The sequence below is a fragment of the Sus scrofa genome, chromosome 10, assembly GCF_000003025.6.
Source record: "Sus scrofa isolate TJ Tabasco breed Duroc chromosome 10, Sscrofa11.1, whole genome shotgun sequence".
Taxonomy (NCBI): Eukaryota; Metazoa; Chordata; class Mammalia; order Artiodactyla; family Suidae; genus Sus; species Sus scrofa.
The window spans coordinates 13,213,025-13,227,060 of record NC_010452.4 but is presented as its reverse complement, the minus strand read 5'-3'; the positions used below and the strand labels follow the sequence as shown (position 1 = coordinate 13,227,060).

The 14,036-nt window shown below is 38.1% G+C and overlaps 1 protein-coding gene across 1 annotated transcript in view; it reads right to left on the bottom strand.

Annotated features, from left to right (window-relative positions):
* The window catches only part of DNAH14 (dynein axonemal heavy chain 14), a 341,496-nt gene that overhangs the window by 162,437 nt on the left and 165,023 nt on the right, over positions 1-14,036 (bottom strand). Inside the window, exons 28-34 of the mRNA XM_021064261.1 lie at positions 13,371-13,602; positions 12,381-12,434; positions 9,769-9,914; positions 8,028-8,096; positions 7,248-7,434; positions 6,348-6,424; positions 1,833-2,001 (exon numbers count right to left, since the gene is read on the bottom strand). Of these exons, the coding sequence (XP_020919920.1) occupies positions 1,833-2,001; positions 6,348-6,424; positions 7,248-7,434; positions 8,028-8,096; positions 9,769-9,914; positions 12,381-12,434; positions 13,371-13,602 (934 nt within the window). The remainder of the gene's footprint in view (positions 1-1,832; positions 2,002-6,347; positions 6,425-7,247; positions 7,435-8,027; positions 8,097-9,768; positions 9,915-12,380; positions 12,435-13,370; positions 13,603-14,036) is intronic.

Here is a 14,036-nt window from a genome sequence, read left to right as displayed (position 1 = left end):
AACCCGCAACCTCATGGTTCCTAGTCGGATTCGTTAACCACTGCGCCCACGACGGGAACTCCCCTTTTTTTTTTTTTTTAAAGGGGAACAATGATAAGTATTTTTATTCTTTTTTTACATCTTTGTGTACATCTAATCAATTTGTAATGGTTAATTTTGTAATGGTTATTTTATTGTTTCAATGTTAAGAATATTCTAAATAGCAAGCAAAATTTATAAGATTGTGGTGGAGTGAGTTAACAATCTGGCTTGTCTCTGTGGAGGTTCTGGTTTGATTCCTGGCCTGGCACAATGGTTAAGGATCCAGCATTGCTGCAGCTCCAGCTCAGATTCAACCCCTGGCCTGGGAACTTCCATATGCTGTGGGTGTGGCCCTAAAAGGCAAAAAACAAACCCCACCCCCCCAGCTGTAGTTAAGATTTTGAGATGCTCTTACAGAAACTGATAAATCAATTAAAAAATAGAGATATCAAAGCTCTAAAAATATAAATAGTTATGTAGATAACTTTATATTCAATAGGTACAGAATGTCTATAATTTTAGGACACACAAAAAGCACTTATAAAAAAAAAAGGCCATTCATTAGGTGATGTAGGAAACCTCAATAAAGGTTATCTCAAGGGAGCTCCCATCGTGGCTCAGTGGTTAATGAATCTGCCTAGGAACCATGAGGTTGCAGGTTCCATCCCTGGCCTTGCTCAGTGGGTTAAGGATCTGGTGTTGCCATGAGCTGTGGTGTAGGTTGCAGACACGGCTCGGATCCCGCGTTGCTGTGGCTGTGGTGTAGGCCAGCGGCTACAGCTCCGATTCGACCCCTAGCCTGGGAACCTCCATATGCCACAGAAGCAGCCCAAGAAAATGGCAAAAAGACCAAAAAAAAAAAAAAAGGTTATTTCAAAAGGTAAGTATTATAAATTAATACTTAAATTAATACTTACTTAAGATTATAAATTACAGCATATAATCTCCAATCAAAACTCACTATAAAACCGTTTAGGTCTGAGTTTTTTTAGGAGGTGGGATGAAGTGGCTTTGAATATCTTTCAATTTTTTTGATACTTAGTGATCCCATTCCCTATTACTTATGCAACACGTCTACGGTTTTAAATTTATTAACTTAGGTTGTTCATAATGCTCTCATCACTTTTGAGCCTCTAATACTATTCTTTTTTAAATGATTGATCATTCTTGCTTGAGGTCTGCATACAATCAATCTTGTCAAAGGGATAACTTTGGTTTTGTTATTTTCTCTATAATTTTTATTCTTCATTTGATTGATTTCTGCCCTTTTCTTCATTATTTTCATATGTTTCATTTCACTGGACTTGTTTTACTGCTCTTTTCCCTAGTTTCTTGACTTTAAGCCATAGTACTAGAAAGATAACCCGGTCTGGCCAGACTGTGAAAGGCATTAGGCACCAAGATAATTAATTTGGCTCTTGTACTAAGGCAAGATTGATCCAGCAGTGGCTTTGTAGATGTAGTCAAGCATGTTTTAGGAAAGTAACATTCTAATATATAGGGAGTGGCAGGGGGACATATAACAGTAACAAAAGATACTGAGATCCTTCCTAGACTAAGGCAAAGACTATGGAGCAAATTATGTAACAGCCTTCCTTGCCTAAAAGTACACAGTTTGTTCTTCTTTCCATTAGGCCATGGTACACGGAAAGCGCTTCATTTCTCCCAGGGAGAAAATATGTCTACAAGCATTTTTTATCCCCCTACTTAAAACATAGAGTATTTCAAGAAGAACTATAAAGCTTTGAATCCATATCTGATTTCTTATCTTAATTAATGTTCCACATTTAAATCACTTGTGATGATTTTACCTCCAAGGCAATTTGATTTACTTTTGGAACTGTTGCTCCATAAAAAATGTCTCCAATAATCTTCTCAAAAAGTGGGACATCTTCAGGAAGAAATTTTGGCAAACTAGCTTCTCTCATAGCTTCGATAATTATCAGAGTTTCATCTGTTTCAGACGTGTCACTGATGTTACTTTAATGGTAGAAGAAAAGAAGGAACAAGTTAGCAAGTTTGCTTTGTTGACATTAAAGACCATTAACATTCTTTTTTAGGGGTGGCTATTCCAATACCTTTTCCTCCTCTTCATCACTGCAAAGCAGCTATGTGGTTTAGTTGAGGTTAATCAGGCCTCCAGCTCCAGAGACTGACCCTCACTGGTTTAGCTCCTTTAGGGTAATGCCATTCCCCAGTCACTTGTTCAGGGATGGGCACTGTTATCAGTAAGGTTTTTCAGTTGCAAATACATAAATGAATTCAGGCTAATATCAAATGAAAATAATGATTTATTAAAAATCTCTAGGATGGCCAGAGAAGTAGGTTTGCAGGCTATGCAGTAAATTTCCCCTACTGTTTAAGCCAACTTAAATTTTTGTGTTAATTGTAACAAAAGCTGCCTGATACATTAAGCTAGCACATAGTTTGCTGTCACAAATGACAATTTTTCATGTATTAAACACTCAGTACATATTTTAATATATTCAACATGTGATTAAAAGGGGGAAAAGGTAACTACACGTGGTATGACATGATTTTGGAGCTAGAAAGGAAGAAGTTTTCCTGCAAAAGCATCCCTCCTTTACTCTTGTCTACTTGATATTTGAAATTCTTCATCAGAACGGTAATGACTTTTAAGTCTTTGATCCATAATACAAAGAGCTAATAGATAACGTTTATTGAGTGCTTTTTACTAGGCATTTTGCTTAACTCTCTGCCATTTCATTATCTTTTCATAATGTAAGAAGTAGGAAGGGTATATACCCGGGATAACATGCTCAGCATCATACAGCCGGTGAGCTGGGATTCAGTGAGGTCTCTCTGACTTCAAAGTCTGTTCTTATTCATTGAATTGGTATCAGTTGTTTATATCTTCCCCTGTGACTACAACCCTGAGTCTTTTATTCTGAAGGTGTTTTAGTAGAAAGGGCAAGAGTCTACCTGAAGTCAAAGTAAGGGAACCACCCTAGAGGGGGAAAGGGTCCCCGACTTCCCTGCTGGGGTTCTAGTAAATAACCTTGACCTTTCCCCCCTTTTTTTCTTAAGATAGATCTTGCTCTATATTAAAGGAAAATGAAAAAAAAATATGGATGACAGTATCTCTGATTTTTGGGGGTATGAGATATAGATAAGGAGAGAGAAGAGCTTATATAAAATACTATAATAGTCTTATAATACCTTGTTTTCAGATACAAAGATAACACCACTAAAATTCTACAAAAGAATAATTTTGAGGATGGCATCTGAGATTACCATGGGATCTATCTGTTGCAATTTAAGAATAAAAAAGGAAAGCACTAGACTAATATCAACTAAAATCCAAGAAAAGGGTCATTAACTGTAACCTTTTAAGACCCATTTTGATTGTTTTTAGGACATCAGTTCTTTGGAATTAGTTAAGACTTACTTTGTGGTCCAGTACTGTGGTCAGCTGTATAAATGGTTTATTTTCTAAACAAAAGGGGAGATTTAGAAAATTCCTTTAAGGGAAAAATAGATCAAACTGACTGTGCTAGATAGAAAAGAATGCCTTCTCCAAATATAGTCCTGTCCGAATCCCTGGAACTCTCTGAGTGTATCTGATATGGCAAAGGATGTAAATGAATGGAGACTCCAGAAAGGAGTTTATCCTGAATCATTCAGGTCTAAACGGAGTCACAAGTTCCTAATAAGAGAGGAGGCAGAGGCATATGGCTGAGAAGGTGACGTGAAGATGGCGGTGGAGATGGGAGGGATGTGACCTTCACCTAAGGTTAGGGTTAGGGCCACCACCAGCAGCCAGAAGGGAAAAGGAACCGAATCTCCCTGAGAGCCTCTGGAGGGAGAACGAGTCTGCCCACAACCTTGATTTCAGATTTCAGGCCTTGGGTGCTGGGAGAAAATTCATCTCTACTGTTTTCTTACCTCAAGCTTGTAGCGATTTGTTATGGCAGCCTACAAAACTAACCCACTACCTTTTATCACTTTTTAAAATATAAACAACTTGAAACTACACGTGGGAGTTAGAGTTAGGTTCCATCAATATGATCTAGAATGAGGAGGCAGAAAAAAAGGAGACTTGAATCACCATGCACAAAGAGATGAGAGAAATTTTTCTTTTTTTTTTTTTTCCTTTTTAGGGCCACAGCCGCGGCATATGGAAGTTCCCAGGCTAGGGGTTGAATCGGAGCTGCAGCTGCCGGCCTACACCACAGCCACAGCAATGCCAGATCCTGAACCCGAAGCGTGGCCAAGGATCAAACTGGCGTCCTCATGGATTCTAGTCGGTTTGTTAACCACGGAGCCATGAAGGGAACTCCAGAGAAATTTCTTGCATTGATTCTTTTATTACAAGTATTCTTGCATACCCATGAGATAAAATTAGGCTTAGGAAGAACTGGGAGGAATGGAGGGAGAGGAAGGGAGAAGGGAAGAGGAAAGAGGCAAGAAGAACAATAAAATTTTTGGTGTAGGGAAGGGCCAAAGATAGAAAACTAATATTAATTTTTTAATTGTTCACTGTGTTTTCCTCCAATTAAAAAAATGGCCTGTTCCTCTTTATCGTGTAGTCAGCTTCACATAATCACATCATTTGTGTGGTGCTTTGGGGGAATCAAGGAAGGGTGGCTGTCACTCACGACGGAGAGGAAAGAGCTGTTCTCAGGGGCAGGAGACAGACTGAGGACACTGGCAACAGGAGCTCCGATACACATGGGTCTTTTCTGTGATTTGCAGAGAACAATCAGGGACTTTGAAAAAAGAAGAGTATCACTTTCACTGGAATAATTATTCAAATAGAGAGGTGACTCTAAGAAGGTGACTAAGGGACTATAAGAGAGACTGGGGCCTTGAGGACCTCAGGGAGCTGACGGTACTATTTTGTTTTACAAAATTTTAAAATGTTTCATAACATCCACCTATTTACATTCCATCAATATTACATGGGCCATTTTGCAGTATATGCCAGTATTTTCATTTTTAACGAATAAAACATTACAGTAGAGCTAAAGCCTATCTCTTGTCATTTTCCCTTTCCATGCAACATTTTGTGCTTTTTACTGCAACTGTATCAATTCATAAACAATCTATAATATTTACTAAAAAATATTTCATGTATAAAAAATTTTCTATTTATATGCCCCTTTGCAACATAAACATAATTTTAATGTGTATTTTTCTCATTATGGGTGGGGTTGGCCATATTTTCACGTATTTAAAGGACTTTTATGTTTCTTTTCTGAGAACTGTCTGTTAATGATGTCCTTTGTCCATTTTTCTATGATTTTCCCCCAAATTTCTAGGAAAGTTTTATACATTATGAGGATGAGCTATTTAAGGACAACAGGAGTTTCAAATCTCTTTTTTCACAGTTTTTTCATTTGTTTTTCAGACTTCACAAAAAGTACTTTTTGACCATTATAAGTCTTTTCTCTTGTGGCGTCTGGATTTTAATTCTTCGTTTTCAAGGTCTTCTGTAGCCTAAGGATACAAAGGATGTATTTTTTGCAAATACATTGCCTTAAATTTTTATATTGAAAATCTTTTTTTTTTATCCTTTTAGAGTTTATGCTGGTAAATAATGCAACTGTGGTTCAGACTTGATCTTTACCCAGAATGCTATTTAGTTTTCCCACCTACATTCATTAAGAAGTCTACTCTGGCTTCCGATTTATGACGTAGTCCTATTTCTGGACTTCCTATTCTATTCTAACCAGTTGCCTTTATACTCATAAGCCAGTATCACGATGTTATAATTAAAGCCTTATGTGTTAGTACTTAAGGATATATTTCTCCTTCATTGCTCCTGCTTCTCAGTATTTTTCTACTTAGTCTCAATCGTTTATTTTTCCATCTGAACGTTAGAATTAGCTTACCTTAAAACAAACAATACCTTTCACTATTACCACTGAGATACATCTTTCATTCATAACAGAGTATTTAAATCTTTATAATACTAAGTCCTTTAAGATGTTGTGATATTAAGTATCATAACACTTATCCTTTTGTTTGTGTCATTCAGCCATGTTTTAATGTTTTCTTCATATGGGTTCTACACGTTCTCATATTAATACAGCTTTTACATTTCTCATTGTTATTGCTCTTTCACATGGGGTCTTTCTTATGTAAAGTAAGGCAAAATTTGTAAAGATCTTTTGGGGAAAGGTACTCTGGGATTTTGTGCATTCTTTCCTTCTTCTTTCATATTCTTAATAACCTCTTCCACATTTTACTGTGATACTCTGGGAACTTCCTATTTTATCTCGTCATCATTACTTCAAATTTCACAATTATTTCCCCAGTGTTGTATAACTTTGATCTAATACTCAAATCAGAATTCAACTGACCTTTTAAACTCCCGTTTCTTCTTTGCAGCCATTACCAAAATTGTCTTCAGAGACCTCAGGCTAAAATCATAATGATCCTTTCAAATATTAAAATATGTAAGTTATTAAGGTGCTGAAAGGAAAGTGAACAATTTGGAAATAAATGTATATATAGTTAAATCACTAGTCATTGATGCTATGAAGACAAATGATATATATTTATGAAACCATTAATTCTGTTTTTAAAGAAGCTTGTACATCTCTCCCCAGTTGGTGCTCCTAAAAGTTTCCTTCTTAAAAGAAAGATTAACAAGTATTAAAGGAGTTAAAAACTCTTAGTGTCTGAATTAAATTCTGTCTGAAATGGAGAGCTGAATTTAAATAATATCCTAAACAGGAACACTTTGGAGATAATGTGGTTATTAGCTGTTCAAACCATTTGGGGTTATCTCAAATACTCACTGAGCTGGCATGTCCTAGAACAATAATTTTCAAACTGGGGCACTTGATCAGCACATCAGGAATATCTGAGAACTTGTTAGAAATGCAAATTCTCAAGCCCCACTTCCGACAATTGGAAAGTTTGTCCAGCAATTTGTGTTTTAATAAGTCCTCCAAATCATTTTGATGCACAATAAAATTTGAGAGCCACTGCTCTAGATGTCTTCAATGTATGGCCAAAGTAGCCTATAATTTAAAATAGATAATCGATGGCTCTCTCCAGATCAGATCTCAAAACGGCTTGGAACTTTGACCAATTTAAATATCGCCTTACATAAAGTTGGTGCACGGACTTAATCTGCTTTTGGATTTTAGTTCCATTATTTCCCCAGGTCATTCCTGGTCCCAAACCTGAGAAGCTTCATATAATCATCTTTTTTGAGTAGAGTACAGTACTATTTGAGTACAGCAGTTTGTTACCTGTTGTGAGAGTTGTTTGCTAGCTAGTTCGTAAATGTTAACCAGCTTTCCGGAAAGTAATTTTGCAGATTTGAACCCAACAGAAAAGAGCATCACTTCAGCAATCATCTGATAATGCGGAGCCATCATTGCCACCGGGCGAAAAAGAGATTTTAAGTTATCTGGGAGTTCTAGTCGACCTTTGTATCTTAAGAGGATAAGAAACACAAAGAATCAAAAAACACCATTTTCCGGTTTTTCGAATGAGAACCACATAATATCCTCCCCCCAAAAAATGGTAGTTCTCCTGCCTTTCCATGTGACTTTTATCTGAAAACGACTTTTGAAGATGGTTGTTGTCATTCGTTTCATCTCATAGAGCTTCCTAGTTTACGCTCTTTGCTTCTTGCGCTTCCTCCCACAACTTATCTCACATCAGGTCCCTGATTCCCTGGACCATCACAGCACTGCATCAACAGCTAGCTATTGAGCTGCTCAGCCTCCAATCCCTGAAGCCACCAGACTGTCCTCTCCGTAATAAACCACTGATGCTTTCCTTTCTCTCTGGCTATTTATTCATGAAGTGGAAAGTTCCCTTGGGCAAAAGCTCAATGTGGGAGCATCCATATGGACTAAGCAGAGTTGTAGCTGCTTATAAATGGTGTGGTAGTGGAGGGGTTCAGAGGCATGGCGAGGGCAAATATGAGATATACGGTGTCAGCCAACTCCATCTATGCATGAGATTTAAGAAAAGGATTTTTGCTTGTGTCCACTTCTACCACAGATATAAATGATATTTACCCGGGATTCATGGTGACAAATACTGCACAGGACATATTGATACGGATTTCTTTTCCTTCCAGTACAAACCTATAAGACATTACAGTATTCATCATTAAGAAACCTGCTTTCTCAAGGCCAAAGTATGTTAAAACTAAAATGCTTGTAGTTGCCAAGGGGGAATGGGAGGGAGTGGAGGGGGCATGTTGGAGTTTGGGGTTAGTAGATGCAAACGATTGCATTTGGAACAGATAAGCAATGAGATCCTGCAGTATAGCACGGGAACTATATCGAGTCACTTGTGATGGAACATGATGGAGGATAATGTGAGAAAAAGAATGTATATATGTGTGTGTCACTGGGTCACTTTGCTGTACAGTAGAAATTGACAGAACACTATAAACCAGCTATAACAGAAAAAACAAAAATCATTTTAAAAAAAAAAAGAGGAAAAGGGAGTTTGGGAAGCTTCCTAAGGCTGTGTTACAATGAAATCCAAACAGAGCATGCTGGGTAAGACCAAGGCTAAGAGGGAAAAGAAGAGGCTCTTTACGCCCCGTTGTGAGCCCTGCTCGGATTCAGATTTATTTGATCACGTCTGAAGATGTCGGAAGAGCTTGGTGGGGCCTGAAGGAGGGTGCCCACCTGAAGGAGCTGACTTTCCCAGAGAAAAGAACCCAAGGAGGCGTAAAGCTTTGCCAGGAGGGCACAGTGGAACAGAGAATGCCCACAGCAGATGGTTCCCACTTTATCACGGAACACAGCCCACCTCCTGGTCCCTGATGAAAAGAGTCGAGGAACACTGTGAAACAGAACCCTTGGTATGGATGTGTCGTGTTGTCGGGTGGCCCCAGTGGTGGAGAAAATGGAGAGAAATCCTCTAGTGTCTGATGTCACCGACACCTGCTGTCGATGGAGGTGGGCAGGCAGCAGAGGAGAGCAACTGGGACAGAACCTGAGGAGTCCCTGGACCTGAGTGAGTGAGGACAGCTTTGCATGAGCTGAGAGGCGGTAGAGAACTGGGCAAGTGCGGGCTCCTGTGACCCCAGTTATATCCACAGACGTGCGAGACCTCATCATGTAGAGAGGAAAGCCAGAAGTGAGTACCCATGAGCTTGACTTAGAAATATTAGATTGTAATTGAAATCTACAACCCACAAATCCACTTAGGCCCATCAAGTGAATCACCTAATTTTCCGAATTTATCCGAAGAGAGAAAACAATGTTTGCTGGATTAGGAAACATTAGTAATCCTAACATACAAATATTGTTATCACAACATTTTGCAATGAAAGTACATTAATTCAGAGTAATAAGGTAACAGGGGGCTTCACATACATGGTTTGCAGAAGTTTTTTTTTTTTTTAAATATATAGAATTACAGAAAAAAAAAGGCTTTAGTTTCTTCAAATGAACTATCACAAGGTGAAAAGGTACTAAGAGATTTTAAATTCAAAAAGAAAAGTAATTTAAACACATTTGCATCATTGTCCTGGTAGCTGAGAGGCTGTTCCAAGCTTGGGCAAGAGTCTGGGCAAGACATACCTCCAAATTGGCATGAAAGTTAACTACACATATTTTCACACTATCTGCCAAGTGAAGCAAACATTCAAGTTAAATGTTGTTCCTTTTGTGTGTGCTTAGGAAAACAAAACAACAAAAGAAAAAAAACCCACTAATGGTAGAAAAAAATTAATAATAATTAAACAGCAAATATAGATCAAATTTCCATTCCAAAGGTATAAATGTATTCAACAAATACCTGACAGAATAGCTGTCTTTTGCTGCCTTAATTGCTAGGAGCTGTGAGGCAATCACAGAGAGAACTTCAACATCAATTCGATTGAATTCGTCGAAACAACACCAAGCTCCTGACGCAACCAGTCCAAAGAAAAATTTCCCCATTATCTTAAAAAACAAAACACCAAAACCTGAAATTATTACATAGGTGAAAATTTTACTGGGATATTAATTTCTGCAAGTTCTTCCCAATTTTACGCAAACCAAGCAGATGGCATTCATACGCCCTCCCCTCCAGCATTTTTGAAAGGCCGAAAAACAGCACTTATTTAGACCCTGCCTGTCTCCTGTAAAAGCCTCAACTTGCGGTAGCAGCAGCCTCGCTCTAAGTTCACACAATTGCACGCTGGCCGCCGCTGCAGTGCTCACGCAGCCAAGCATCAGCGAAAGAGTTTTCTTGCAGGTGGCTGGAAAGCATCTGAAGGAACAAGCTCCTCTTTCGAGGTCAGGCCAAGACTCAAGGGTTAGTGGTGGGTTCCTAGTAATAATGCAGATTACTGAGCTTATTTAAGAGGAGAAGTGGATTCTGGATGTGGCTGCAGTGGGACCAACTAAAGCACACAGCTTCTACTCAGCTTCTCCCATTTACAAAGGTGCCGGCCCCAAGGTGGCCAGATCCTGGCATCCTGGGAGAGACTGAATCTGGACTGAAAGCTGTTGATTTGTCAATGTCATCAGCTGAAACACACAGCCAAACAAAGCATCTTAGGACTAAATACCGATCAAAGAATGGTCAAGAGGGGCTTGTTAGGTGCTATAGAGACGGGAGAGAAGGGGGCCAGGCAGGAGCCCCTCTGGCCCCATAAGCATAAAAAGTTGCTTCCTCCCACTGAGTGCAGGAATCAGATCTTGTCTTTATTTAAAATTTTGCTATTTCATCATGGAGTTTGGGGTTTTTTTTTGACATTTATTTTGATTCTTAAAAAAACACAAAAACAAACATTGCATTAAAATACTGTTTATCTTGGAGTTCCTGTCGTGGCGCAGCAGAAATGAATCCAACTAAGAACCATGAGGTTGCGGTTTGATCCCTGGCCTCACTCAGTGGGTTAAGGATCTGATGTTGCTGTGAGTTATGGTGTAGGTCACAGACGCAGCTTGGATCCCAGGATGCTGTGGCTTTGGCGTAGGCCAGCAGTAACAGCTCTGATTAGACCCTTAGCCTGGGAACCTCCATATGCCGCAGGTGCGGCCCTAAAAAAAGACAAAAGACCAAAAAAAAAAAAAAAGTTTACCTTGATTACTAAATGTTTTGGTTCCTCCTTAAACTCTGCTTAGCAGGTAAAAGGCCCATTCACCTTCCCATAGCCCCCTCTTGCTGGGCCCTACAGGAAGGTAATTTACAGGGAGTATATAGAGGCTATCTGGTGTTTTTAAGAACTGTAAGTGTTTTAAGAATTATAATTCAACCAGCCTATATGTTTACTGATCTTTTTAAGGTGACAGGTGACTACACATTGGAAATGCAGGATCCTAGAGGCAATTGATGTGCTTTGAACTACAAATAAAATAACATCAATAAAATGTTATGAGTTTTGGGCTAAACTTGCAAAATAAAATGTTTTGAAACTAAGTAAGTCTGTGACAGGCACAGTGGTACATGAAATTTGAATAAATATATTAGAATGTTATGAGATTTGTCTTAGATAATGTGTAACCCAAACAAGGCTGACATTAAAATTGTAATCATCTATACAAACTGACTTAAATTTTTACGTAAATCATAATAGCCTCATTGTTCTTATTACCTTTTCAATGAAGAAATGTTATAGGTTTAGAATTCATAAATTTATATTAGTGAAGCACTACTCTTAAGTTTTTATATATTCATGTTCCATATCAATTTGTTTGGAAAGATTCCATTGTTGAAAATCTCTGTCTTAAAAAGTAGTTCACGGAGTTCCCGTTGTGGCACAGTGGTTAACGAATCCACTAGGAACCACGAGGTTGTGGGTTCGATCCCTGGCCTTGCTCAGTGGGTTAAGGATCCAGCGTTGCTGTGAGCTGTGGTGTAGGTCGCAGACGCGGCTCAGATCCCGTGTTGCTGTGGTTCTGGCGTAGGCCGGTGGCTAAAGCTCCGATTAGACCCCTAGCCTGGGAACCTCCATATGCTGTGGGAGTGGCCCTAGAAAAGGCAAAAAGACAAAAAAAAAAAATAAATAAATAAATAAAAAGTAGTTCACATGACGGAAGATAATATGAGAAAAGGGGTGTATATATATATATGTGTGTGTATATATATATGTACATATATATAAAACTGGGTCACTTTGCATTACAGCAGAAATTGGCAGAACATTGTAAATTAACTGTAATAAAAATTTTTAAATACTCACTTCACCTATTAAAAAATTTTAAAAACTAGTTCAGTAGAATGAAAGCAAACTATGTAATATTTTATGTTTCAATTACATTCTAAGTTTCTCTAAGAACATTCTAAGTTAGTTTAAAAGAATAGCATTTATAGTTCTATTAATACTTAATGTCTAAGATAAGTATTTTTATTGTTTTAACAATGAATTGTTTCTTTTATGCATACAATATTTTTTCTGAGTATAAATAAATAAACATTACCTTATAATCCAAATCTTCAAAACAGTTGAAGACTACACAATGTTTGCCTAAGGACTGGGAAACAAAAATATTTTAATATATTTCTTGAATTATAACACAAAATGCTAATGTTAAAACTTCCAGAGTAAAAAAAGTCTTTATTCTTTTAAGAAACTTTTGCAATATAAAGGTGAATCACATACCAAATTTAGAAAATCACAGAACTCAATACAGTATAAATGCACATATACTTTTATAGTTTAGTTGATTAATACTGGGGATGTTAAGGTCATATTTTTAAATACATCAACAAGTAAACTAAGAAAAAACACTTCAGTGATGCTAAAAGCTGTACACTTTGCTTTAATTGGTTGCTTCTCTCTCACACACATATACATACACACACACACTGCTATTAGTCACAAAGACTAGGCAAAAGTCTGCGTATAGGGCTCGAAATAAATGAATCACGCCTGTAGGAAAGGGCAAGGGGACAAAACTACCATTCACATGCCAGTTGTTACTATAGTGATATTCGGAGTAAACACAAAGTGTATGCTGACTTACAGAGATTCCAAGTCCCAGCACACAATAAGCATTCAAAAGTAATTGATGATTTGTATAAATTAATGAATGCGTTGTTTTAAACATCTTAACAACAGGAGTGGTGTCAACTTAAAAATAAAAGAAGGAAGATGTTTTCATTCTAGATATAGAAACCACTTATTTTGGGGAGTCCCCGTCATGGCTCAGTGGAAACGAACTCGCCTAGTATCCATGAGGACACAGGTGCAACCCTGGCCTCACTCAGTGGGGTAAGGATCCGGCACTGCTGTGAGCTGTGGCGGAGGTCGCAGACACGGGCCAGATCCTGTGTTGCTGTGGCTGTGGTGGAGCCCAGCAGCTGCATCTCAGATTCGAGTCCTAGTCCGGGAACTTCCACATGCCACACATGTGGCCCTAAAAGAGCAAAAAAGAAGAAGAAAAAAAGAAAGGAAAGAAACCACTTACTTTTGCTAGATCTTTGACACTCTCAGTTTTTCCTGTACCAGCTGGACCAGCAGGGCAGCCTCCTAGATTCAACTGTAGTGCTCCAGTGAGAGTGAGCCAGCATCTGTCAGTGAGAGGTGTAATAACCAGTCTTGGGGTACAGCCCAAGTACTCGTAGCCATAAGTAAAGCTGGCATCTCCTTGAGAGACATAGCACAACTTTTGTTTTTCATTCCATTTATATTGCAGATGTCTGAAAAGAATATTTTAAATGCTTCTATTATTTGGGCAAAAGTATTTTTAATTTTTTTCACATGTAGAAACCTATTAAGACTAAAACTGGACTACTGATTAAAAAACTCTGAACTCAAAACATTAAAATCAAATGAAAAGAATGAAGGGTAATTCATCAATTGCTATATTACACGTGAAATATTGGAACTTGAAAGATCAAAAACATAAGCATTCTTCCCTATGAGGAACATGGCCTTGCTGCATTATGCTTCTTTGATATGATGGTCAGCATAAATGGAGGATTTATTCTTAAAAATCACCCTTATGGTCTTTATGGTTTCCATGAGAATGTGGCTTAAGACATTACTCATTATAACCATGATCCTTTCTAGGAGGATACTTGAGAGAAATGCTATTCTAAGTATCAAAAAAATTGTACTTGGGTGAAATTGA